The 25,249-nt window shown below is 40.6% G+C and overlaps 1 protein-coding gene and 1 non-coding gene across 9 annotated transcripts in view; both read right to left on the bottom strand.

The window, feature by feature from the left end:
- The window catches only part of PDE1C (phosphodiesterase 1C), a 417,006-nt gene that overhangs the window by 220,224 nt on the left and 171,533 nt on the right, over positions 1–25,249 (bottom strand). For 3 of the 8 annotated variants that reach the window (XM_037509953.2, XM_054692456.1, XM_037509946.2), the window contains one exon: positions 10,968–10,994. The exons of the other annotated variants lie outside the window; for them this stretch is intronic. In XM_037509953.2, coding sequence (XP_037365850.2) covers positions 10,968–10,994 — 27 coding nt within the window. The remainder of the gene's footprint in view (positions 1–10,967; positions 10,995–25,249) is intronic. 8 annotated transcript variants of the gene reach the window in all.
- On the bottom strand, positions 1,867–2,071 carry LOC119252183 (small nucleolar RNA U3). Its single transcript, XR_005126738.1, has one exon. It is a non-coding gene; the product is annotated as a small nucleolar RNA U3 (small nucleolar RNA).

Consider the following 25,249-nt stretch of genomic DNA (forward strand, 5'->3'; position numbering starts at 1 on the left):
AATTGCTATTACGTAGCACAGTTTGATCCCCTTCTTTCCATTCTGCTCTTGTGTCTCAAAAGAAAGTCAACCATCACTTGCAGCTGATTCACCCCTTCAGTAAATAAAGACACATTCCCTACCTTCCCGGAGCCCTTGAACTTCTTGGACTGTTTCCTACCAGTTTCATTAGAGGACCCGAGCCTTCCACCCTGCACCATGTCAAAGTGCAGGCCCTTTGCACAGTGATCACTGAATTCTGGTTTCTCTCTGAAGGATCTCCCAAGCCCTCAGACACTGAACAATTCCATATATCAGACTTCCCATGTGCATCCTACACACCATTATCTTTTAGACTCCTAAGAACCCAGGAAGCAAGTATTATGATTTCCATTTAACCATGAGGAAACTGAAGTTCTGGCAAATAGGGGAACCTAGCCAAGCATTATACAGAATTTGTTCCAGAACTCAGATTTCAACCTAAGCATGGATAACTGCAAACCCCTGCTCTTGACTCAACCTTGTATCTTTCTTATTTCATGACTGAAGGAAGACTACAAACATTCTTCTTTTCAAGCAGATTCTCTACTTAGCCTACGCAAGCTTTCCTAAACTTTTCATCCAGGTCCCCTCTCTTTGACATCCCAAAGTTACAAAAATAAACAGTCCAGATTTGAGAGTGATTCCAACTGTGGAAAGCCAGGGGATAAATCAGACACTGACCAGGGGAACTTTGAAAGGAACTATCATACTAACTTGGAGGATACAAAAATACAAAACACATTATCTTTTATGTGATTCTATTTATGTCATTTACTTCTTATGCATAAGAATTTATGTATTCATGTCTGACTGATTATATCCCTTCAAAGTACTTTAAGTTGTTATGTACCAAAATAGATGATTTTGAAAAAAACCACCTGGTAGTGGAGGTGAGAGATTTTCCCCCATTCAATCACATTATTTAAACACAGACTGTTTTTCTAAGTCTTCATTAAACTTTCCTGAGAGCCTCAACTTTTGGGTTAAGGTCAGGATGAAAGTTTTCAAGCATAAAATGTCCCAATGAAAAAAGAACAACTGGTAAGGTGGGGAAATGAACTCCAAAAGATGTATCTTCCTGACCTTTGGTTTTATTCAGCTTTAAGTTGCTTCACTTGAAGGAAAAAAAGAGAGGACTCACAGCTGTAAAGGAAAAAATTATCCTAACCATTGGAATAGAAAGAACTCAGGAAGCTTCTGCCTTTCAACACCAGCTCAAGCAACTCTCTGCTTTGTGACTTTGTCGTGTTACTTATTTTCCCCAAGTTCCTTATCAGTAAAATAGGATCATTGTGATGACTGAATAAGATAAATAAGATATAGCATCTGAAGCACCTAGTACACAGTAGGCACTCAATAAACTTAATCAGTTGTATGCACTTGGGAGATACCTTTGTTTTTGCCAAAATTTATGCTCTGACAATTGTCTTTTAATGTCCTTCCCATGGTTAGATCACAGTATTCACGTGAAATTAGAAGTCATAATCCAGAGTGATCCAGCTGGGAGCCAAATAACCATCACTATGGGATCAGACTATGTCACCTGCCCAGTTATCCATATGCTTATTGGCAACTTCGCTCCTAGTCACTGATTCCGTTATAGGGCAGAGTTCTTGCCATCACAGCAAATGTTGTTCAGTGTCCTGGGCCTTCTTATGGAAGGACCTCAGAGACAGAGAATCACAGAATCAGGGAATATCATTTATTTAAATGGAATTTAAAAGAACCAGAGAAATTTTTATGTTCAAGCTCATTCTTTAGAGATAGGACATAGGCCACAGAGAAGAAATTGGCACTGCTAATTAGTGGCAGAATCTAAATATGATTCCTTTTTTTTTTTTTTTAACTCAGAATATGTCTTCATCCCTTGTGCTCCCAAAGAAAGAAAAGACTGATCCTCAATGGCAACAGGTAGTTGTGAAACTAACACCTAAAGCCAGTTCCATGCTCAGATGAGAAGATGTGCCTCCTCCTGGTAGTTGCTAATGCTCTGTACACTCAGAGAAACCTCTAATAGATATGAGGAAAAAATCCCTGTAAGTATAGTCTTCCAAATCTGATTCCTAATCTTTCATCTTTTCCAGTGGTTTTCAGCCACACCAATGTTTCTCAACAGAGGTAATTTTGTCCTCTGAGGTCACTTGATTATCACAAGTATAAGGAAGGGGTTATTACTCCTGGCATCTTGTGAGCAGAAATCAGATAAGTTCCTAAAAATCCTACAAATAGCCCCCACAATGAAGAAGATTAAGAGCTCTGACTGCACTGTTGGATCCAGTTCACTGTCAGTTTCTAAGGACTCCAAAATTTGCCACTTAAGCTACTTCTGTTAGAGCTGGACGTGGCCCCAATTTAAAAGTGCTTACCAGTGACTAAATCACTGAAGTCCAGTCTGCCTCTTTAGTACTGAGGGCCACTGGGATTAAGAGGGATTTAGAAACTTGACCATTCAAGCAATTTAAAGTCTGAGCTTAACTTCTGAAGCATGGTGTAAGGCCCAACGTGAGTGCTTACTGAGGCCTTAAAGATACACTTAGGTCTTAAGAGACAATCTAAGAAAATTATTCTAGAAACCATTTTGGCAAAACACCAGAGAATATCCAAATGCTGAACATCACATGGTTATCAAGTACTCAAAATAATACACCTCAAACAAATACATTTGATACTGCATTAAACATTCTTAAGATTAATGATTTGAATGGAAGAGAGATAGAGGTGGAAGCTTTGACATAGAAAAAAAATACTCTCAGGTTTTCCACCCAAAGTTAGAATTATATTTTGGGAGAGTCAATAATCCAAGCAATTACATACCTTCTGTTTCCCACCCAGGCATGCCATCTGCTTGATGACTATATAGACCTCCACCCTTCTTGTGGAAGGACCTCAGGTCATAGGACTAGGATCACAGAAGGCCAGTGTGAGGGCCAAATGGGAGCCTGGATGTGGTCATATGTGATGATCTATCTGCAAAGTCATTTGTAAGTATGAGTGATTGATCAGTCTAACCCATTTACCCAAAGTTCCAACTGGCAATTCTGACTTTAGTTCTGATCCATTGTAGAAATAATACAAAGGATCCCAATCTGATCCATTCACAAATTTGATCCACATTTAATAAATACAAACTATATCCAAAGCACCATCCATTGGAGGAGCATATTCCCTACTCAAAAAAAAAAAAAAAAAAAAAAAAACAAAGTCACCATGATTCCAAGAATGGAATGCATGCAACTAAATCTTTTATATGGAATTAGAGAAGTAGTAACGGAGAACAAGATCTCTTTTGGATGGAAAGACCTAAGAATGTTCCATGGAAAGAATGGGGTTTAAATTGAAAGTTTAAATGATGGGATTTCTGCAGGAGAAAATAAATGGTCTTAAATAATAGAAATATTATGGATGGAGAAGATAAATATGATAGTAAAGAGTTCAGCTTAACTGAAACTTAGGGTGAATGGAAGGAGTTACCAGAGACAAGGCAGAAAAGTTGAGCTAGAGACAGATGTAGATACTTTTAAAAGTCCTAGACAAGAGAAGATAATTCTGTATTAACCAAAGGAAGTCAATGAAGGTTTATGTTGCTAATTTTTAAGCTGACATAGCATAATCAGAGACATTATGGAAAAAGTAACAGACAGAGGGAGGATGGATAAGAAGACACCAGAGTGAAGAGAGGGGGTAGGAGGTAATCTGAGAGATGGATAAATTCGAATCAAAATCATAGGAATAAAAATAGTAAGAAGGAAAGTTCCACAGCCTCTTCAGAGACCCATTTAGTATGAGTTAAAAAGTTGTTAAAGTGAAGAGCACATACAACAGAATATATAAAAGTGACTCAAAAGTTTTGGTGCTGAGTGAGTGAGAGAAGGGTAGTCATTATGAGACATGCAGATGGAGGAGAAAAGAAATTGAATTCTGCCTTAAATGACCCTCAACTCAGAAAATGATTGCTCAGTGCCAAGGTCAATTCTGCTACTCGTATCCAAATATACTTCTGAGATTCAGTGTTTCAGCTACTACTATACCTCAGATCACTCTCTTACCATGCCTGGTTCTATTTTTTTTCATTGCAATGGCAAAGGACAGCAGTCTACTGATTCTTTATCAGTGATGCTAAAAGCACGTCAGCATTAACCATTGAGCTTTAGTATGTCTTGGGAATGAAGTAGGGGCACAGGTCAGCAGAAAATGAACCTGCTACCACGAGGATATAACTGTTTAGAGACCAAAACCTTCCTGGTCTCAGACATGTTAACTATTATTAAAAGCAAAGGTAGAGATTCTATTGATGACTCATTAGTATGATGATTCATGAAAGCTAAGATGGGCATACCTGACTAAGGGAAGCACTTGCTAAATTTGATCAATGACTGAGATCATCAGATGTGAGTACTGAGCCATATAAAAATCCAAGAGAAAGAAGGCAGACATTGGGAGAAAAATAACTCTTGGTTTTGCATCGCAACAGAGAGAATCCACTCCATTATCTGCATGTATGATATACCCTTTATCAAATAGCTCCCATGTTTGTGCCCAAATATTCATACTATTTTGAGCCACTTACCCATTTAATAAAAAGTCTGAAGAATCAGCAAATCATATATTGTTAAAAAATGAAACGGGGGCCTCCCTGGTGGTGCAGGCGGTTGAGCGTCACACTGTGAAGCTATCTGCAGCCTCTGCAGTGCGGGTTCAATCCCAGCCAGCCAGAGAGAATCCCACATGGTGCAGCAGACCTCTCCTGTCGCACCCGCTGCTCCCCTCAGCAGTGTATTTTGTCAGTCTGCCTGTTCTGTTTTTCGCTCTGTCTCTGGTGAATCCTCTCACCCTCCCACACATCTGGTCTGTACCCTGGTTCTTGTATAAATAAATAAATCTTTTTAAAAAAATTAAACAGAAAAAATACTCAACTAACCTATTAGACTTGAATATAGTCATCCCTTCAAGCACCATGAATAATAAGCAATAGTGTAGGATCTCTTTGTGATCTAGTGAAAGAAGGTTTATGATAGTGTAAGTATTCCCCAAAAGACTCAATTATCCCCAATGATCTTCAATACTTATACCCATTTTGGTACCTAACATACTCTTCTACAATTATTTTATTCATATACGTCTCACCTAAAAGCCTGAGTTCTACTTTCCAGATATGTAAAAATTTTATACACCTTTTTATTTCCAATATTTATTTAAGTGTATGGTAGTAGTATTAAGTAAAGTTTTGTTACATTGGAAGATTTTTGAAATGTGAATGTGACTCTCAGAGTAATAATCAAAAAGATGAGAGATTTTTGGCTAAAGTTAATTGCTCACAGAAATGTCTAGATTTATAAAATCATATATACAGTCACTTATATAGTCATATATATATAGTCAAAACCAAAGGTTTTACTTAAATTATTTAAACAGAGCTAGGATTAATAGCTAATCAACAAAACCTTCATGCTAATGTAGGTTTTACTACCTGATGTGGCTCAAAACTCCAAATCCAATCATCCTGACCAAAGTACTTCCACAGTCCAGAAAAATCAAAAACTTAAACTGTACAAGTTTGCAGAGGTCCCTCAATTTGTGGATAAATCTTTATTTGGACACCTACCTCTGATGGTACTGGCCAATCACAGCATTCCTTAGCACACACCAAAATTAGGGTATGAGCATGTGTGGACGTGGATGTGTACATGTGTTAGAAAAATTCCTAACACAGAATCAACTTATAGCCTCATGAATGACAGCAATTACTTTAGTGAGGGGCAGCCCAAACGTATTTAATTATTTCTAGGTATTTCTGATTATTTTGTACATGTTCTGGTATGCTTTCTCAAAGATTTAAGCTTCTCATAGCCAGATCTGATAACTTAAAAACAACTTGATGAGAATTTTATGGGAAAGCAGGTTTCCTGTGTAATCTCCCTGTCAAATTACCATTTCATCATTTCAGCAAATCTCTTGGAATAAATGACACTTTGAACAAGCTTCATGCAAAGGGAAAAGGATGGTTCTTTTAAAATGCTGATTTAAAGCCCAATCCAATAAGATTTTCTGTGCAGGAATAAGCTTGTGTCCTACCTCTTAGTGTCCTTTCTAGTCAGGCAAAGAATACTTCTAACAGCACTCTTTTGGTTGAAATTCTCGTCTTGGAAGAGATGAGATTATCTCCCTTAATATTAAAAGTGCGACTCAGCAGAATCACTATCATCAAAACATTCTCTTGGGCTCCTACAGCCTGCCTAGTGCTTTATATTTTAAAACATTTGGGGCCTCCCTGGTGGCACAAGGGGTTAAGATGCAACCTATGAGGCTTGGGGCAGCCACTGCAACACAAGTTCGATCCCCGGCCAGGGAGCTACCCACATGGCGCAGCAGACCTCTCCTGACTCACACGCTGCTCCTCTCAGCAGTGTATTTCAGTCAGTCTGCCTGTTCTGTTCCCCACTCTGTCTCTGGTGAATACTCTCATCCCCCACAACTCTGGCCTATACCCCAGTTCTTGTATGTATAAATAAATAAATCTTTTAAAAAAAAAAAATTAACTCAGTTGGGTTATAGTAGGTAGATGATGACTTTGAAATCCAGTGAATTTTTTTAACATGACTGAAAGGTTAATATGTAAGTGAAACAGAATAAAATTTATCAAGAAGATGTGGTACATATATACCATGGAATATTACTCAGCATTCAAAAAAGATAAACACATGCAATTTGCAGCAACATGGATGGCGCTGGAAGGGATCATGCTCAGCGAAATAAGCCAAAAAGAAAAAGAAAAATACCGGATGGTCTCACTCATAGCAGGAATCTAGAAAACTTAAATAAGGGACCAGGAAAATGAATATAAGAAAGTGAAAATCAAAATCAACAAAAAACTATGAACCAGAGACACTTTTTGGGGGGTGGGGGGCGGGAGGGAAAGGATTGGGGTCAGAATGGGGCGCTTGCAATTGTATGGGGGAATATAAAAATAAAATTTAAGATTAAAAAAAAAAAAAGCAAGATATTTTAAATATGTTATTTTTGCATTTAGACCTATCTTTCCCCTGATGTTCAAAGCAAAACTACAATATCTAAAGTCTTTTAATATAACATTTACGTCACTTAATTCTCCTACATGAAACCACCAGCTTTACTTGACTAATTAACCAGTGGAGTCCGCATTGATATGCTAAACCTAATGTGGAAAAGAAATCATTGTTACTCCTATAAGTCCTACTCCAAATAAATCATCAAGTAGAGAAGTATGCATTCAAACAGACCAGCATCTAACAGAGGTATCAAGCTATATTTAAAGATGTATCCTATTCATCAAATAAGGTATCCACATACTCCAACTCTACAGATTCCCTGGAAAAGGTCTCAAACAAATTATTCTGAAAAAGGCAGAAGGTTGGGTACATGAAGAAAGGCTCAAATTCTTTAATGCCTTTTCATCAAGAGATGAAATCTACGAGCCCTTCTCTTGAATCTGGGTGAGGAATCTGTGATACCTTGACTAATAAGATACAATGGAAGTGATTCTGTGCCAGTTTTAGGCCCAAGTACAATTAAGAGACCATCGGTTTCCACTTCTTATCTCTGAGACAACCAGGCAATACAAAGTCCAGCCTCCATGGAGACAACTGGAAGATGAAGCCAGAGAGACAATGTAGAGAGAGAGAGAGACATATAGCACCAAGACTCCCCACATGTGAGTGAAGAAGCCATCTTGGGAGAGGGCCTTCCATCCCCAACAGCCCCAGCTGACATGAGGTGAGTCAAATCCAAACCAGCCAGCCAAGTCCTTTCTGAATACCTGACACAAAATTTTGAGCAAATTAAAACAGTTGTTTTAAGCCTTAAGTTTGAGGATGGATTTTCCCTCAATGATAGATTAGTAGACACGGATCTATTTCATATGAAAATATGTATGTGATTAAAAATAGAAGAGCTCAAACCAATCCTCTATTAATTTGCACTTTATATGACTCCAATGAAGCTAGTACAAGACAGTCTGCTTTTTTATTACCTCGACATAATAAAAAATGCAACAGCATTCATGTCCGATATGCAAAAATATGCTTTCAGAAAACTCAACATAGTAATTTGAAACTTGACAGGTTGGAGCAGCTCTCTTATGAAACTCCGTCTCATCTGTCTATTTATCTCTTTAAAATTGAGGCAACTTTGCAACATCTCATCCCTTAGGTTAACTACACATGAAAATGATAAATTACCTTTTACTACTGAACACTATTATGCCCTCTACTCTGAGTGATTAATTTGCATCCTGCTCAGTGGTTCACATGCAATTACTACCATGTGCCCAATGAACCTGAACAAGACAGAATTATTTAGCCATCTGTGTAAGTTCTCTATATTCTGAAAAGTATAGCAACCACTAAGAAGCCTTAAAGTTTTAGCTCAGTTTCTCACAATGTCATTCACTTCTACACTGCAGAGCAAGTGATGACACCACTACTTGGGATCATGGACTTTATTTAGAAACTACAGGACCCCAGGTAATGCACTATGAGATGAGCACATTAGAAAAGGTAAGGTGAAAGTGACCTCCTCAAAGTACCATTGGTGGAAACTATTGTTGGATTTTAATTGCATTACTGACTGTTGATCTGAATGGAATCTTTTTAAAACTATACTACTACAGTCAAATGCCATCAGTGAAAAGCAGACACTAGCCATTTAAACCAAAGTAGGGACCTCTAATGCTTGTCAAAAAAGATGATCTGAGTCACTCAATTCCTTTGGAATATGCTTTCCAGACTCTTCTCAATAAGATGGAGTAAGTGTTTTGGCAGTGACATTTGCATTAAGCATATTCTCAGTGCCTCTCCTTGATGGGAGGTCATCAAGACTACAATGGTTGATATTCGAACATTACTTTTGTTAAGTTTAGAAATAGTATTATTACTCAGGTTTTTACTGTGTCAGCTCCAGAATTCAAAGACTTTTCCTCAAAAATTCTGAGAAGAATCACATGATATTATCTAATAAATGAAAGAAGAAACATATACACAAGGAAAACAGCCTACACAACAGACTGAATTGTGCGTAATACAGCTGTGGCACTTCTCCCGGTGCCATCAGCAACAATCTGAAAACAACACCAATTCAACAGCATTCAGTCCGTAAGAAAAGCAGTCAGTTTTCATTCATTCATTCATGCAACAGCATTTACTGAGGGGCTACTTACTATATTCCAGGCACTGTGGCAGACACAGAAGATAGCAGAAGGCATATTATACCAGATGCCTACATTTAGGCTGGGAGCAAGAAAGATGAGAGTAGCTGTAGGAGCACAAGAAAAAGAGACACACAGTCCAGAGTATCACCTATGCAAAGGAACAGTGTTCAGTGGGGATGAAGGAACAGTACATGCAAAGATGCAGAGGAATGAGTCAGCATGGTGGGGTCAGAGAACTATAATTAACAAGCCAGATATTTCCCCACTCTTGCGTGGTCAGACTTTCCTAAGTAACTTCTAAATTAACATATTTTGTCCCTGTTAATTCAAGAAAAGCCTGGTGACATACAAGATCTATACCCTTAAGTAAGATTAAGATAAAGACAGTCACTACAAGTTTACCAAAATTTCTTCCTAAGATGATTATATCTTTGGAACCACAGAGCTGATTAAAAGCTATAGGTAAAGTTTAGAGAATAAAGAGGGAGATTAGAAGTAGGAGGAGATGAGCCTGGAGAATAAAAGAAGTCATGAACCCCTTATGTGCCATTACAGTCCAACTAAATTTATGAAAAGAAATAATCATAAAAAAGAAAATGTGGGGGCCTCCCCGGTGGTGCAGCGGTTGAGCGCTGGGTTGCGAAGCTGCCTGCAGCCTCTGCAGCGCCGGTTCGATCCCAGGCCACCAGCGAGGGTCCCACATAGCGCACAGACCTCTCCTGCCACTCGCTGCTCCCCTCAGCAGTGTGCTTCGGTCCTTCTGCCTGTTCTGCTCCCTGCTCTGGCTCTGGTGAATCCTCTCACCCTCCCGCGCTTCTGACTGTACCCAGTGCTTGTATAAATAAATAAATAAATCTTTAAAAAAAAAAAAGAAAATGTGAATACAAGATGAATCAATGTATAAGTTCCACGTGATGGAAGTTCATGTCACTATTATTTAGAGAAGCCATCTTCCCTGTCTATATTCATAATTTGCATGCATACACAAATACACACACTGTTCCCAAGTCAGCAGATATCTGTCAAAGGACACTTCAATGCAAAGTTAAAATAATACATACTGACAAATGATTCTCCATTGGGCATGCAGTCAAAGAACCAGTAAGTCATTTCTGACCTGGAAGGATGCCAGGTCAGGGTCTGCCTGACCCCATGGTGGTGCCCACACCATAGGGTCTGTTTGCAAAGTGTAGCCCTGAGTCAGGTTACCGTATCATCTTTACAGATCCACTTTTCCATGCAATGGGTGTATGTGCATGATGACAGATGAAATTGCACTTTAAATCCCCTTCCTGCAGTCAAATCAGCAGGACCTGACTACCCCTAACGAATTTTAACCTATGTTTTGAGCACAATGGCACTTTATAAGTGAATCAGGCAAAGGGAATTTCAGGCAAAAGAGAATTCAAACATTAAGGGTGCATTTAAAACTCCTCTGTATTTCCCATCCATAAACCTTCAGCACCCTCAGTCCAGTCCCTTCTTGGTCAAAGTTTTACTAAAATCACTAGCTCAAAAGCAACAGCTTTTTGCTCCATATGATCCACTCTCATGTGACGGTACACACTTACAGGGCCATGCCAATCGCCTGCGATCAGAATTTAGCTACAGCAGCAGTAGCAATTCCAAGATAAAACAGGCAACTCGCTGAGAAGGAATCAGGAGACTGTTTATTGCAATTCATGTCCACCATGAGCCAGACTTGAGCAGAGCTGTCACAAATGACTCAACCAACCAGCTCCCCTTCTCAGAAAGGTACTCTTACCTCTGGGATGTTTTCTTATATTTTCTCCTGTAGGAAAAGAAGCATAAACACAAATTAGAAAAGGGTTGGAAGCTAGCAATGGGTTAGAAAAACGTTAATTTGGTGCGGGGTGGGGGCATGGATATGAATACTTTGCAAAAGGACCAGTTGAAAGTTTGGGATTATTGTTACATTGTGGTTAAATATATATATAACCATAGTCCTAACAGCTACAGAATAGCAACCCAAGAGCTCAGTGGCTCTTGACCACTATGTTCTTCCCTTTTATCCCTGAGAGTGTAAGAGTGTAATATAAAAAGGGGAGGTTCCATGTTCCCTGCCCCACCTAATGAAGGTTGGAGCTGAGCAGCCAGAGGAAAAAGGCCTTGGGAGAGAAGACTTGGAGGAGGCACATGGAGCAGAGAGCCATGTGAAGAAGCTGTGTTTGCTTCTCCACCTTGGACTTGCACCAGGGACTTGGGGAACCGGAAGGAGACACTTGGAAAAGATATGGGTGAGAGACCCGGAGGGAGGCTGGCAATGGCAGCCTTTATCTTGACTTGTGCTTTGATTTTGTTCTTTTCCTTCCAGACTTGCCTGGCCCCTTATGCCCCTTTCCTGTGTTTCCTGCCAGGAGATGCCTTGGCTTTCAGGCCTCAGTGGCCCTGCTTGGACCAACCCTGTTTGGCTGGGCATTTACCCCAAAGGGGATGGATAACTTTGGGTGATTCATTTGGAAACTATTATCCTTTCTTCTGTTCTATTTGCACACTAGTTCTATTAAAGTTCTTTTCTATTGAAGGTCTTATGCACTAAGAGTATACTTTGTCTTTATGCAGTGGATGGCAGAACCTAATATTTAGAGCATGTGGAGTTTGGGAGTCTTGGGGTACCCCAGTCTGCCTGCTAACAAGAGGATGAGAGCTTCTTAACTGAGGTCAGGCTTTAAAGATAGCAAAATCCAGATTCAAATCCTAACAATTCGGGTGTTGTTGAGAAACAAGGGGGCAATAGCTATTAGCTATTTGGACAGCCACTATTGTTACTAATACCCCCATATGTAGCACTGAAGTCCTTTTAAAAATGTGCCTTTTTAAATGTAAATGTTAATCATACAGCTAAACCACAAGATCAATATAAAGTCTGGAAAGAAAGAAGTTGTACAGCACATTGATTATAGTTAATGAGACTAATGCATATATGAGAGTTGCTTAGATTGTAGATCTTAAAGTTCACATCACAAGAAAAACAATTTTTGTAACCACATGTAGTCATGGATGCTAACTACACTTCTTGTAGAGTTCATTTAGCAATATATACAAATATCAAAACATTACATTCTACACCTGAAACTAATAAGTGTTATATGTCAATTATAGCTCAATAAATCAATAATTTATTTTTTAAAGATTTATTTATTTATGCATACAAGAACTGGAGGGTAAGCCAGAGGGAGAGGAGGGAGTTGAGAGGATTTACCAGAGAGAGTGGGGAGCAGAACAGGCAGATCTACTGAAATCCACTGCTGAGGGGAGCTTGAGAGACAGGAAAGATCTGCTGGCCATGTGGGTTAAAAGGGAAGGAGGGGCTAATGAGAGAGTTTACAAAACAAGGTGAGGCAAGCAGCAGTAAGCTCTTGCAAATTGTGGGCTGTCCCTGGAAGTGGCTGGAGTTTAGTGGTAAGAGACTGCCATGCACAGTCCTTTTTTAGCCTCGGGCAAATCTACTGGGTTTTGGGCTAATTAATCCATCAAATGGAGAGCGTATCTCCCCTGCGGATATTCAAGGGGAGAATGACCATAAAAATTTACTGTCCCTTTATCCCCAAATTTTCATGCTTATGTCAGTTTTCATAGACTCTGAAGACTCTCAAAAAAAACTCTAATAGGCTCTCCACTAAAGGGAATTAGAGGAAGGGAAAGTGCTGGGAGAGGAAAATCATCTCCTGTGGCATTTCCAGGAAGTACAAATCTTCCCAGCAGTCCTTAGTTCCACACCCGCAACCCCATTACAGTCACTGCACCAAGGAAACCAGGAGGCTGATTTGCTCCTAGAGCTGTAAGTCACACTTTTTTTTGTTTGTTTGCTTTTTTAAAAAGGGCAAAGATGTTTCAAGTTCAGAATCGCTACAACCCATTTCATCTCTGTTCAAATGAAAACATAGATAGTGATGACAAGTGTGAAGCAGAGAAAGCAGCAGCAACACAGAACCGACAGGGTAAACATGACTAGACACGTACCAATTTCAAGTTATCCAATGATTATCATGACCTAGGGTAGTTGCTTAATGGATGGCTTCTTTTATTTTTACTTTTATTCATTTTACATGTTTTCTTTTTTAAAATGAGTGTTATAAGCACAATTTTAAAAATTAACTTTTAAAGAAAAAGAAAAATACCGGATGGTCTCACTCATAGCAGGAATCTAGAAAACTTAAATAAGGGACCAGGAAAATGAATATAAGAAAGTGAAAATCAAAATCAACAAAAAACTATGAACCAGAGACACTTTTTGGGGGGTGGAGGGTGGGAGGGGAGGGATTGGGGTCAGAATGGGGCGTTTGCAATTGTATGGGGGAATATAAAAATAAAATGTATTATTTAAATTTAAAAAAAAATTAACTTTTAAAAAGATGATAGCTGAGGCAAGAAGTAACCTCTTGCATTGCCTTGTCTCACTTATGATTTGATAAGAGAATTCTAGAATGTTGGCAGGCCCTTCCCCTCTCTATCTATAAGGGATCCAGCAAGCACTATGATAAATCAAGTTTTAGTTTCCACATCGATAAGATGGAAAGAATAATTTCAAAAAACATGATGTATTGGATTTACTGGGTACCATGTGTGCCATGCAAGGAATAGTCTAAACTTTGAGATCCCATAGCCCCTTGTTTTGAGTTTCCTGAGGTGAGTGGACTTGTCATACAGATCTCCATCTGTCCCAAGGGTTGCATGTGATTGGCACACAGCAAATATGTATTAGCAAAATAAAGGAGTCATGTGCAACTACAACTTATACCAATCAAATAAGGATTGTGCACTTGGTAACCCAAAGAGGAAATAAGAAATTTGATTTTCAGTCCAAGTTGCCATCGTGACACTCACTCTCAACAGTCATGGACACTTCTTGCCTTCTCAAATTCCAAACTTATTATCTTCCTCCATTTAAACCTATGTAGCCCCAAAATCAAAACAGACTCAATCCAAATAGTGTCACCTTACACAGGATTTGGAAAGTCAGACTTAGGGCACAAGAGAAAATGCGGATTCATGAAAGGTTTAAGAGCCTACTCACAGATCATCTTCGCTGGGCAAGACCATGATGCCTGAGGCCTACTCATTCTTCAACTCTCAGTTGAGACATCATTTCTTCCTGAAAACCTTTTAGTGCCTTCCAAATAGCATTACTCCTTTTTGGTGTGTCCATGGTGGCCAGCACTTACCCACAAGTTTGCACTAACTCCAAATAGAGTGGTCTGTTAGGCTGATGCCAAGATTGATGGCTTGTCCACTTACTTACTGGTATATCTCCCTTGCCTAACACAAAGCTTGATAAAGGGCAGCTGCACAATATATTGTCATTGAATGATTAAGTGAATTTATCCAGAAACTGATCAGAATCCACTCTACTCATTAGTTTACTACCATGAGCAGTGAGACATCTCCCACACACATGGTGTCCTCCACAGGAATAGTGCAGTGGGGGGGCTTTGGGGGCTCACAATCATTGAGCATTTCATCTGTTCTACATCCATTCCATAAATTAACTCATTGTGGCCTCCTACAAACCCTGGCAAACCTTTGCCTTTCTTTACTTTTGACAGAAGTGAGATGTAGAGGGTAAGTCGCTTTCCTAGGATACAGAAACTTAAAGTGTTTGAGACAGAAAGTAAACTCTGAGGGCTTCAAAGAAAATCGAGGAAATTATACAAAGAAGCCAAGGGATGTCAGACAGAAACTTAGACACTAGACAAAAATAAGCACTGGACATAACCAACAGCAATAGGACATAGTGGGCTTTTTCCATTCATGCAAGACACGAACTGGAAAAGAAACCAGCTTATTCTTAGCCTAACTTCAATAGAATTTATCCTTGATTCATAATCTAAAAGACAAAGGGAATGTTTTTAAATGTTCTGTTTGGGTTTTTCAAATTTTAAACTTACAATTCTTTCAAACTTAAAACGATACATCACAAGTCTCAAAGATTCCTAGAGATAGACTGAGCTGACGTAGAAAGTGAAGGATGTTTGAGAGCTGGGGTGCTCTGGTAGCTGGCAAAGTTGGCAGTGAGGGAGGCAGACACAGCATGGCTCCACACTCGGGCAGAAGGGAGGCCATCTGCAGGCATTCAGGCTACGGGACCACCTCAGTGGAGGTCTACAGAAGCGCTTCTCAAACTCTGGCTCTACTTATCTTCTCACACAAACAGCATTGTTTGTTGTTTGTTTTTGTTTTTTTAAAGGTAAGACATCACCATGGAATGCTTGAGACCACTTGTCTGAGCTCAGTTCTCTTCTGCATCTTTTGTCCAATAAGCTGTGTGACCTTCAGCAACTTACATCACTTTTCCAACCACCAATTTCCTGATATGTGAAAGATGGATAACAGTAATACCCACGTCACAGTGTGGTGTGGTAGCTAAATGTAATAATGAAGATAAAGCATATAGTGCAGCACTGGGCTTCCAGTAAAAATTCAATTGAGAGTCAGTTACTGTATTAGTAACAGTAGTATTACATAAAAGTGGTGCATAAATAATAATGTTATTGCAATTCAGTAGCTTCTGAATTTTGCTTGGGGTGGAGGGAAATCTTTCATTGATCAAACAATTTTAAAAAAAAAATTTGAAGATTGCATTTCTAGAATGAAAAAATTGATTACTCCCAATTCTCCTTTTCTTAGAAGAACTGAACAAGAAAGAAAGCAGGTGCTAATCTCAGTCCTGCTAAGAGGAAGGAACCGAAACCCTATCCAGCTTTGCCCCCACCCTACCACCCTCCTTGTCCCAAGGGACCCTACAGGCTGTACACTCTGCCTCCCACATACAGTGGCCTCAGATAGCCTAACAGAGCCACACACTTCCCTCTCACTCAAAGCTAGGCTGTTGCCAAGAAAGGAGGGGGAGAGGAAAACTGGGTATGTATGAGCTGGACATCAAAATCATCCTTAGAAATATCTAAAAGTATATTTTAAGAGATATCCTTTTTATCAATAACTCCCTAAAAACCGAAGCCTACTGAATTGCTTGCACAAAATCCATAAGCATCCTCCAGAACGTGTAACTCAATGCAGAGACAGTTATGTGCTGTAACAAGCAGTGCTGATTGACTCGTCTCCAGTTACCTCTTTGGCAAATTAAAAGACTCCTGGTCTTCATGGAAAATCAATGTCTGTTTAAGTCTGAAATGTTTCCATGGAACTGTGGATACCCACGGAGATCAGACAGCTAACGTATGCGTGCGTGCCTGTATACAAGTCACAGGAAGTGAGACAGGAAAGTTCTCCCTCGGGAAGCTCCTGTCCACTTACAGGCAGCTGATCACATTTGGAAACATGGATGTGGAGGTGGGAGCATCATCGAGGAGCAAAGAGCACAGAGTTTGCTTTTAAACGGCCCCCCAAAGCACTCTATTACTGTGTCACCTAGACTGAATTTCAGGTTACCTCTCTGGCCCCGATGAAGGAGGGAAAAGGATGAAACTGAGCAGCATTGGGGTGATTGTGCCCACAACTAACAGGGACCTGTGGGGAGGCACAGTAGGGACAGCAAGGAAACAACAAAAAAACAACAGTGAGGTGGGAGTAAAGATACTTGTGAAGGGCTATACTGGCTTTCTGATGGAGAGGAGTTCCCAAAATACTGGGCACACCTACAATCAAATGTAAGTTTCATATGCTCCAAAGTCAAATGGATGACTTGGAAATCATTCCTGATAGCCTGGATAAGTGAGAGTCAATTAAGTATTGATGCTAAATTATGAAGTACCTGGCAGTCTTCCACCTTTTGAAAGTGAATATCTTTGAGTAAGACCATATGGGTATTGCAATCATGAGGTTTATAAATAGCTGGCTTAGAAAAACCAAAACTTGTGTTCAGTTTCTAAGATGACAAGATACCTCCCAAGTTGGACACAGAGAGCTTTCTAGTACGGGAGGTAAATATGTAGCCACTGCACACACAGGGACAAATACAACTCTCCCCTCAGTGTTTTCCGGGATTTCTGGGAAATGATGACTCACTGGGCTCCAGATCCCAGCAGATCCAGGCTCCATCCCTCCCTAACCAGGCCAACGTCTCTGCCAATCACAGACAGCTCTGAATATCTTGGTTCTCAGCCCTCACTTCCCTCAAGGGAGAGTAGATTGGGGCACAGACTCAGAAAAACAAAAAAGCAACAAGACTTGTCGAGTTAACTCCATGTTCTCATGAGTTCAAGTCACAGGCAATTAACAATTAACTCATGGGAAAGTGAGCTGAAATGAAATGCCACCCAATACCCATGAAATGAGTGAGGGTCTGAACAATCATCTAATCCTCTGGTTTTGTTTTTCTTTGGCACATGAGGTCCAGAGTGAAGAGAACTGTGTATTTTTAGAAACTTCTCCTGAATCTGACTTAAATCATTCCTATGAATGACTCTACATGCTGTTGAGAATAGAAGGTTCATGCATATTTCTTCTCATTTCTATCATGACTTGATTTCTGTTATGCATAAGTTAAAACCTAGATATACAATACTCTGTACTGACTCCCTGCTGCTCTTTCTAATATTTTGAACAAGTAAATGTCAGTGATAGAAAGACAGATAGATGATTAATAGGTAGATAGAAGATAGATGGATAGATAGATGTCAACACATATGTATTACATCTATATATATTGCTGTCTTATGGTATTTTCTTGCTTAGCCAAAGATCCAAGGTAAGAAAAAAAATGAAAAATAATAAAATGACAAAGTTACTTAGAACAACCCAATAATTAGGAAAGAGGTTTTTTTTTTAATTTTCTAGAGAAATTTCTGACTAGGCTCCCTCTTTGAGAAAATTGTCCTACAGATTCATACCTTTTCATTTAGCCCTCTTAGAAAGCAACAGTAACTCCCAAAGTTCAAAACTCCAGTAGGCTTAACCCAAAGTGGTAAAATCAAACTGAGATGAAAGAAGGATTTGACAGGGCAATTCTAGAATGGGGTGTAGATCTGGAGAATGAGAGTATGCTAATCTGAAACAGAGCTACAAATAAGACAATCAGTGTTTTACTCATTCCTGGAAGCAAGCGTGTTTCTTTCTAGTGCTGGCTCGGCAGTGGAAAGAGGAGACTCTTTAAGGAGAAGGTTCAATCCAAACTAAACAACTGCACAGGAAGCCTCACCTGCCACCACACCAACACACACTGCCAAAACACACGGTAGGCAGTGCTCCCACACTTCCCAGGCCTGTCTTTCATTGTTCTCCCTCCCCAGCCCCTACACAGCTGAACAGATGCAGAAATCCAAATTTCCTGTTCATGCTGCTTCTCTCCTGGGTCTGGTTAAGAATCCAGCACTCAGATTACTCTCTCACAGGCTCTCAAATGGGACCCCTCCCCAAAGAAAACTGAACGTTCCTTTGGAAAGCAAGGTTTTGTTTTGGTTTTGTTCTTTTTTTAGCTGACTAGGCTAGATGTTGAGTCAATCATAAGTGTCACCCATAAAAACGATGGAGGGCCTCCCCTGGTGGCGCAGGAGGTTGAGGGCAGCGCTGTGAAGCTGTCCGCAGCCTCTGTAGCGCCGGTTCGATCCCGGCTGGCTGGCGAGGGTCCCACATGGTGCTACAGACCTCTCCTGTTGTGCCCGCTGCTCCTCTCAGCAGTGTATTTCGGCAGTCTGCCTGTTCTGTTCCCTGCTCTGTCTCTGGTGAATCCTCTCACCCTCCCGTGCATTTCGCCTGTACCCCGGTTCTTGTATAAATAAATAAATCTTAAAAAAAAAAAAAAAAAACTGGGGCCTCCCCGGTGGCGCAGAGGTTGAGCTCTGGGTTGCGAAGCTGCCCGCGGCCTCTGCAGCGCCGGTTCGATCCCCGGCTGCTCCCCGGCCACTGGAGGAGGGTCCCACATGGCGCGCAGACCTCTCCTGCCACCCGCTGCTCCCCTCAGCAGTGTACTTCGGTCCCTCTGCCTGCTCTGCTCCCCGCTCTGGCTCTGGTGAATTCTCTCACCCTCCCGTGCTTCTGACTGTACCCAGTGCTTGTGCAAATAAATAAGTAAATAAATAAACAAAAAAAAACAAGAGAGTTCTCCTTTAAAAAAAAAAAAAAAAACTATGGAAAAAAAATTTTTTTGAGAAAGAAAGTAGAAAGTTAATGTCACTCTTGTAGAAGTCCAAGCAGCACTTTTTCTTGCAGAAGTGACTTACTCCTCTATTCACATATTTATAACCACTTGCGGTGTTACAAGTACAGCAAGACTGTGTGGGTGGGAATGGAAGAGATTTCTGTGACCTCTTTCCTGGCTCCCTTTTAGATAAACATCAATGAGAAAGGCTGAAAACAAAAATATTTCTTAATATCTATGACGACAGTGCCAAAGCAGAGATAAATCCAAAGGATTAAGACAAAATCTCACTCTTCACAGACCATTTCCCTGTAATTTGGGAAGGGGAAGATCTTTTAAAAATAATTTATCCAGAGAATGGCTTCAATTCTCCACCGTGTTTTTCCCCATGGAGACTTAGCCAGAACGGAAGCTGTATCTTCTGGCAATCCTCACTACAGTGACCAATCTAAATTTTCTAATTCTTTCCTATCTGTTTCAGTGTATTCCTTTATTCTTTCTCTCTTAATACCCCTTCTCCCAACTTTTATCAAAACCTACTCCTGGAAGAAGGCAGTTACTGGTCATTACAACGCCAGGTGAACTGCAGTCAATACAACTGCCCCTTGAGAGCAGAAATCTTCTCTGGACACAAACTCTAAACTTCAGTAATCTAAATAAGACAAAAATGAGTCCAGTGGTCAAAATTTAAACAAAAATAACTGTAGTAGATGTGGTCATTGAGATCATTTTGAGCTCTACTGTCAACTGAAATCAGTTGAGCATTTGAACCAAATTCTTTTTTTTTTTAAAGATTTGTTTATTTATGCATACAAGAACTGAGGGGCGGGGGGGGTAAGAGGATTTACAGGCCAGAGGTGCAGGGGGTAAGAGGATTCACCACAGACAGAGTGGGGAGCAGAAAAGGTGGATCTACTGAAATACACTGCTGAGGGGAGCAGCAGGCGAGCCAGGAGAGGTCTGCTGCACCATGAGGGTCAGCTCCCTGGACAGGAATCAAACTCTTGCTGCAGCGGCTATGGATAGCTTCATAGTGCTGAGACTTAACCCCTTAACCATAAGGGAGGCCCCTTGACCCAAATTCTCCTTCACTATAGTTACCATCACTGAATCTATGCCAAGATACCCCAAAATGGGAGATATGAACAATTCTTCCACTTCTTAACAATGACTATGTTTTATACACAGAATGACAACTAAACAATATTTACAGAGCTTAATTGATGGTCACTAATCTTTATAATTTAAAAATGAACTACTCAGGATCCTACTCAGGAAAATATTCGTTGTTGTTCACAGCAGACAGGGTTTCCAGTAACAACCACCTGGAATATTATACTAGATATAACATAATTTTGAGGAGCTTCATTTAAAAATATTATAAGACCCTTTAAAATCATCTTTAGGGCCTCCCGGTGGTGCAGCAGTTGAGCGCTGGGTTGCGAAGCTGCCCGCAGCCTCTGCAGTGCCAGTTCGATCCCCGACTGCTCCCCGGCCACCGGAGGAGGGTCCCGCATGGCACGCAGACCTCTCCTGCCGCCCGCTGCTCCCCTCAGCAGTGTACTTCGGTCCTTCTGCCTGTTCTGCTCCCCGCTCTGGCTCGGTGAATTCTCTCACCCTCCCGCACTTCTGACTGTACCCAGTGCTTGTATAAATAAATAAACAAATCTTAGGGGAAAAAAAATCATCTTTAGACAAGAGTAGATGTACAGAAAAAAAAGGGATGGGTTGTGAGTCTGAATGTGAACTACTTCTGAAACACACCTGGAGGCAGCTTTCAAAGATTAATCTCTCACTGCTGGGTTTACTCAGCATGTCCCTAAAGTGCAGGGAAAGTCTTGGTTATTTAAACATTTTTGCTGTTTGGAATCTGGATAAACAGAATTTAGCATTTCTTGGATGTTCCATCGTGACTTTTAACCAGAACAGTCAATGAGATCTCATGTTGATAGTTTAAATTTCACTCTTCTTTGGCCAGAATATTATTGGATCTGCTGCAGATTATTGAATATTGGGTTCTTGCAATAGGCTCTTGGAAGGACCTAAAGAACAGGAAGAGCCAAGAACGAGGCAGGGTGTTATGAAGGATGAGGGCTATGAGAGGGCCCATGGACTGTCCCAAGACACAGAGGCTCAGTGGCCACTACAGGATACGTCTGGAGTAGCAGCAGGAGGCCACACCCACTGGACAAGCTGGACTAGTGGACAGCCTCCCACAGGGTCGACTAGGCAAATAATTATTACCCATTCATTTGTTGGTGTTTTTTAACTTCTCACAGGATAACGATTTATCTTGTCTCTCTAACTGGACTCTAAGTTTCCTGAGAACAGAGGAAATACCTTTGGATATTTTCATATCTTTTCTGAAGACCACAGTAGCTGGCACAGAACAGGATTACAATAAAAAAAGTTTTGAACCATCACATTTCCAATTTAAATGGGTGGGTGAGAGCACCAATTAATATACTAAAATATGAAATCTGGAGGAAATAATTTCTTAAGTTATTCTTTTGGAATTGCTTAATTAAGTGAGATTCAGGTCAAGGACCTCTTCCCTAGGCCTTCTGTTTGCAAAATCCTCACTCAGAACATTAACTCTCAGAGCCAAGTCTCCAGGCCAAAATGCTCCCCACAATTTCACCCTGGGACCACCAACAGCATCTTGGACATTCCAGAGGCTACTCTGGTTCAACATGTTTAAATCCACATTTATCATTCTGCTTGAGCCCAGCTGTCTCTCTCCATGGTCCCAAACAAGGCAAAGACATCCAAGTCAAAACAAACTTGGAAAAATCTTCTCCTTCTCTGTCTTTGCTCCAAATCTAAATTCTATCCATTCTCATGTCAAATATGACCCCTACTCTTTCATCTTTAGTGGCACCATTACAATTCAAGCATCTTCTCCAATTGGACTGCAGGCCTCTCATCTCATCTACAGTCTGTTCTCCATACTTCCAATCTAAAATCCAAAACTCATTTTGTTACTCTCTAGTTTATAGTCTTTTTTCAACAATTTCTTGTAACTTAAAGGACAAATGTAAACTCCCTAAAATTACATATATCCAAAACATATCATCTGAAAGATGAATAGAGACTAGCTAGAACATAACATGTTTTGTGTGTAATGTAGCAAAATATGTTCCAATACTTGCCTCCTTAAACTATGACCATATTATTTAGAGTAAAACAGAAAGCAAACTTTTCAAAATTCCACTTATCATTACTGGACTCATGCCTTCCTTTGCAACATTACCTCTCACTCCTCTTCATAGGCTGAGGTTTCTCATGCCTCAGTATCTTGCACACACCATTCCCTCCATTCAGGAATTCCTATCCTTTAACAGGGCTCCAAGTGAGGGCTGCAAGAAGATGCTGCACAGTATCTTTGAAGGACAGTAAATAAGACTCTGGGACTGATTTGTAGAGGAAGGTTACCCTGCTGTGTGGACAGCTGATGAACCAATTTGGGAGACAACTGCTCCTGAGGTGGCCTGTCTAGTATTGTTAGGGGAAAAAGGCTGTCCCAAAGCTAATTCCATACAGGCTTTGTGGACTCCACCCCCACCCCAGTGTTAGGGGGAAAAGGCTGCCCCAAAGCAAATTCCATACAGGCTTTGTGGACTCCACCCCCACCCCAGGTCAAAGCCAAAGACACTGGGAACTCCAAATCCCTTCACCACTAAAGGGAAGGTGGCTGGGACCTGAGGGTGGGGTTAAGCAGCCAGGTGGATACAAAAGGCAGACATGTGGGCTTTGGGGCTCTCTCCATTTTGGAGCTCGCGGCATCCGTCTAGCTCTGAGCGTGACTTTGGGTTTCCAGGTCGTCGGATCGGGTAGGACGCATTAAAGACTTTATTTCCCTATTTTCTCCCTGAGTTGTACATTTTCCTTATTTCTTTTTCTCTTGTAAATAAACCTTTTATTAACCCTTTTGCGTGTGTCTGTAGTAGAGTATTCATAAGTCCCTTTAAAGCGCGCGGGTGAGGACCCACAGCCAGGAACCCGTTTAATATCGGGGTTGCTCTATAACAGTATCTCCATGTAATTCCATGAATGAGAGCAAACAGACCCAACCTCACCCCTGCCAATGGGGATAATCAATGAGAGGTGAGCATATTCAAGGAGACTAGAACTCAGGCTATAGCCTTAAGAAGTAGAAGCAGCTTTTCCAGTTGTCAAAAAATTTAGCTCCAAATCCTGGGATGCTTTATTCCAGGCTGACTGGGGGACTCTATTTCCCTTGCATTTTTTTCAAAAGGCTGACATGAACGAAAGGAATCTGTGTACACGTCCTCTTTGTATCTCTCAAGACACTTCCCAGAACAAAAACACGGTTCACTGCTCATCTGCAAGTACCTTCTCTAGCCCTCAAAGGCAGAGGTAGCTCTTAGTACATCTCTTGCATCCCCTCTGTAGCTATAGTCAACACATCCTGCTGTACCTCCACTTATCCTTGCCAATATAATTTGCTAGCCAGGAATGGATGAAGGACAGTTAGTATCATATATACTTTTGCATACCCAGGGGCTCATCAAAGTAACTGTACATAATAGACACTCAGTTAAATGCTAACCGAGTCAACTTATGTTTCTGAACACTGATGACTCTCTTAAAAATTTGAGATGAGTAGAAAGAAAATACAGAGGTCTTGATTAAATAAGAACTATGAAACCAAAGATCCAGCTTTCTTGCTTAGTTTTCCCTTCTGTTTTTGCTGTGTGGTTAGGAAGAATCTGTACTGCACTGGGGGATAGTTGAGTTCTTTCAAATTCCAAGCAGACTTAGCAAGAGCAGTGCTGGGTTGGCTCCTGCAGCCGCAAGAACAGACAGCATCATAGAAACAACTGCACGCTATCTTCTCCATTAGCTTCACTTTGAGTATTGGCCTCACTGTACCCTAACACAGAAAGGTCTTCTCTGTGAAGCAGGAAATAGAACTAGTAGTGGCCACCGGCAAGAAGAAGACAGAAAAGCTGCTTCTTCCACAGTCAACTGAGCAAACTCAATGCAGAACTCTACTGCTCCTGCTCGGAGCACACCTGAGACCCAAAACCAATGCCAGAAAGGTGAAACTCTATGATTGGCCAGCCCTGTCTTAAGCCCACTCCTACTGTGGGGAGTGAGAGGTGGGGAGGGGAGTAGGGTCTATTACCATAATAAAAGGAGTGGGAAAACTTGCTGGATAAATAAATATTCCCAGGACAATAAGCAAACAGAAACTGGAATTAATTATGGGCTTTAGTTCATAGTATATGAAGTTAATTAAGGGTAACCTAATATGCAAGATATTAAAAGAAGAATAATATGCAAGATATTAAAAGCAGACAATAAAAAAATGCTGTCAGTCTGTTATACTGATAACCATTTTCCTCTTTTTAATTCATAATATTATTATAAATAATGCAAAAAAATCATCATCTTCATAGAGTGCTGTATAAACAAAATTTATTATACTGACTACTTCATAGTTTGGCAAAATAAATACACAATAGCTTAACTACAAGTCTGATAATAAATGCCAAGAAATACGTAGAACCTGTTCTCTTGCTCTCAATTAAAAAAAAAAAAGGTACAGAAGTACCATTCTGTCATACAGTAGAATGGTGATAGAAAAACTCCTGTTCAGGACCCAAAGTACACATCATGACTCAAACCCGAGCAGTCATGAGGTTCCCTACATCATCAGAGGAATAAAGCAGAGCATGGTCAGATTTTCCCCTGATTGGAAGAGTCCCTTAAAAAAAAAAAAAAAAAAGCAGTCAATGGGAAGTGCTCTTAAAACTTCCAGCCACTCCTACAGTGGGAGGAGACAGGACCACAGCACAGGCTGACAGCTGAGGTTAACGGAAAAACAAAACTGAGACTCCCTCCAGAAATGTAAGGACAATGCCCCTCCAACATCTGCCCCACGCCCCAACCCCCAGTTAAAGAGCTGTGCGCACACATGTGAGGGGGCAGGCAGGCTGCACAGGGAGCTGGGAACACTACAC

This window comes from Talpa occidentalis, unplaced genomic scaffold (assembly GCF_014898055.3).
Source record: "Talpa occidentalis isolate TD23 unplaced genomic scaffold, MPIMG_talOcc4v2.1, whole genome shotgun sequence".
Classification (NCBI taxonomy): Eukaryota; Metazoa; Chordata; class Mammalia; order Eulipotyphla; family Talpidae; genus Talpa; species Talpa occidentalis.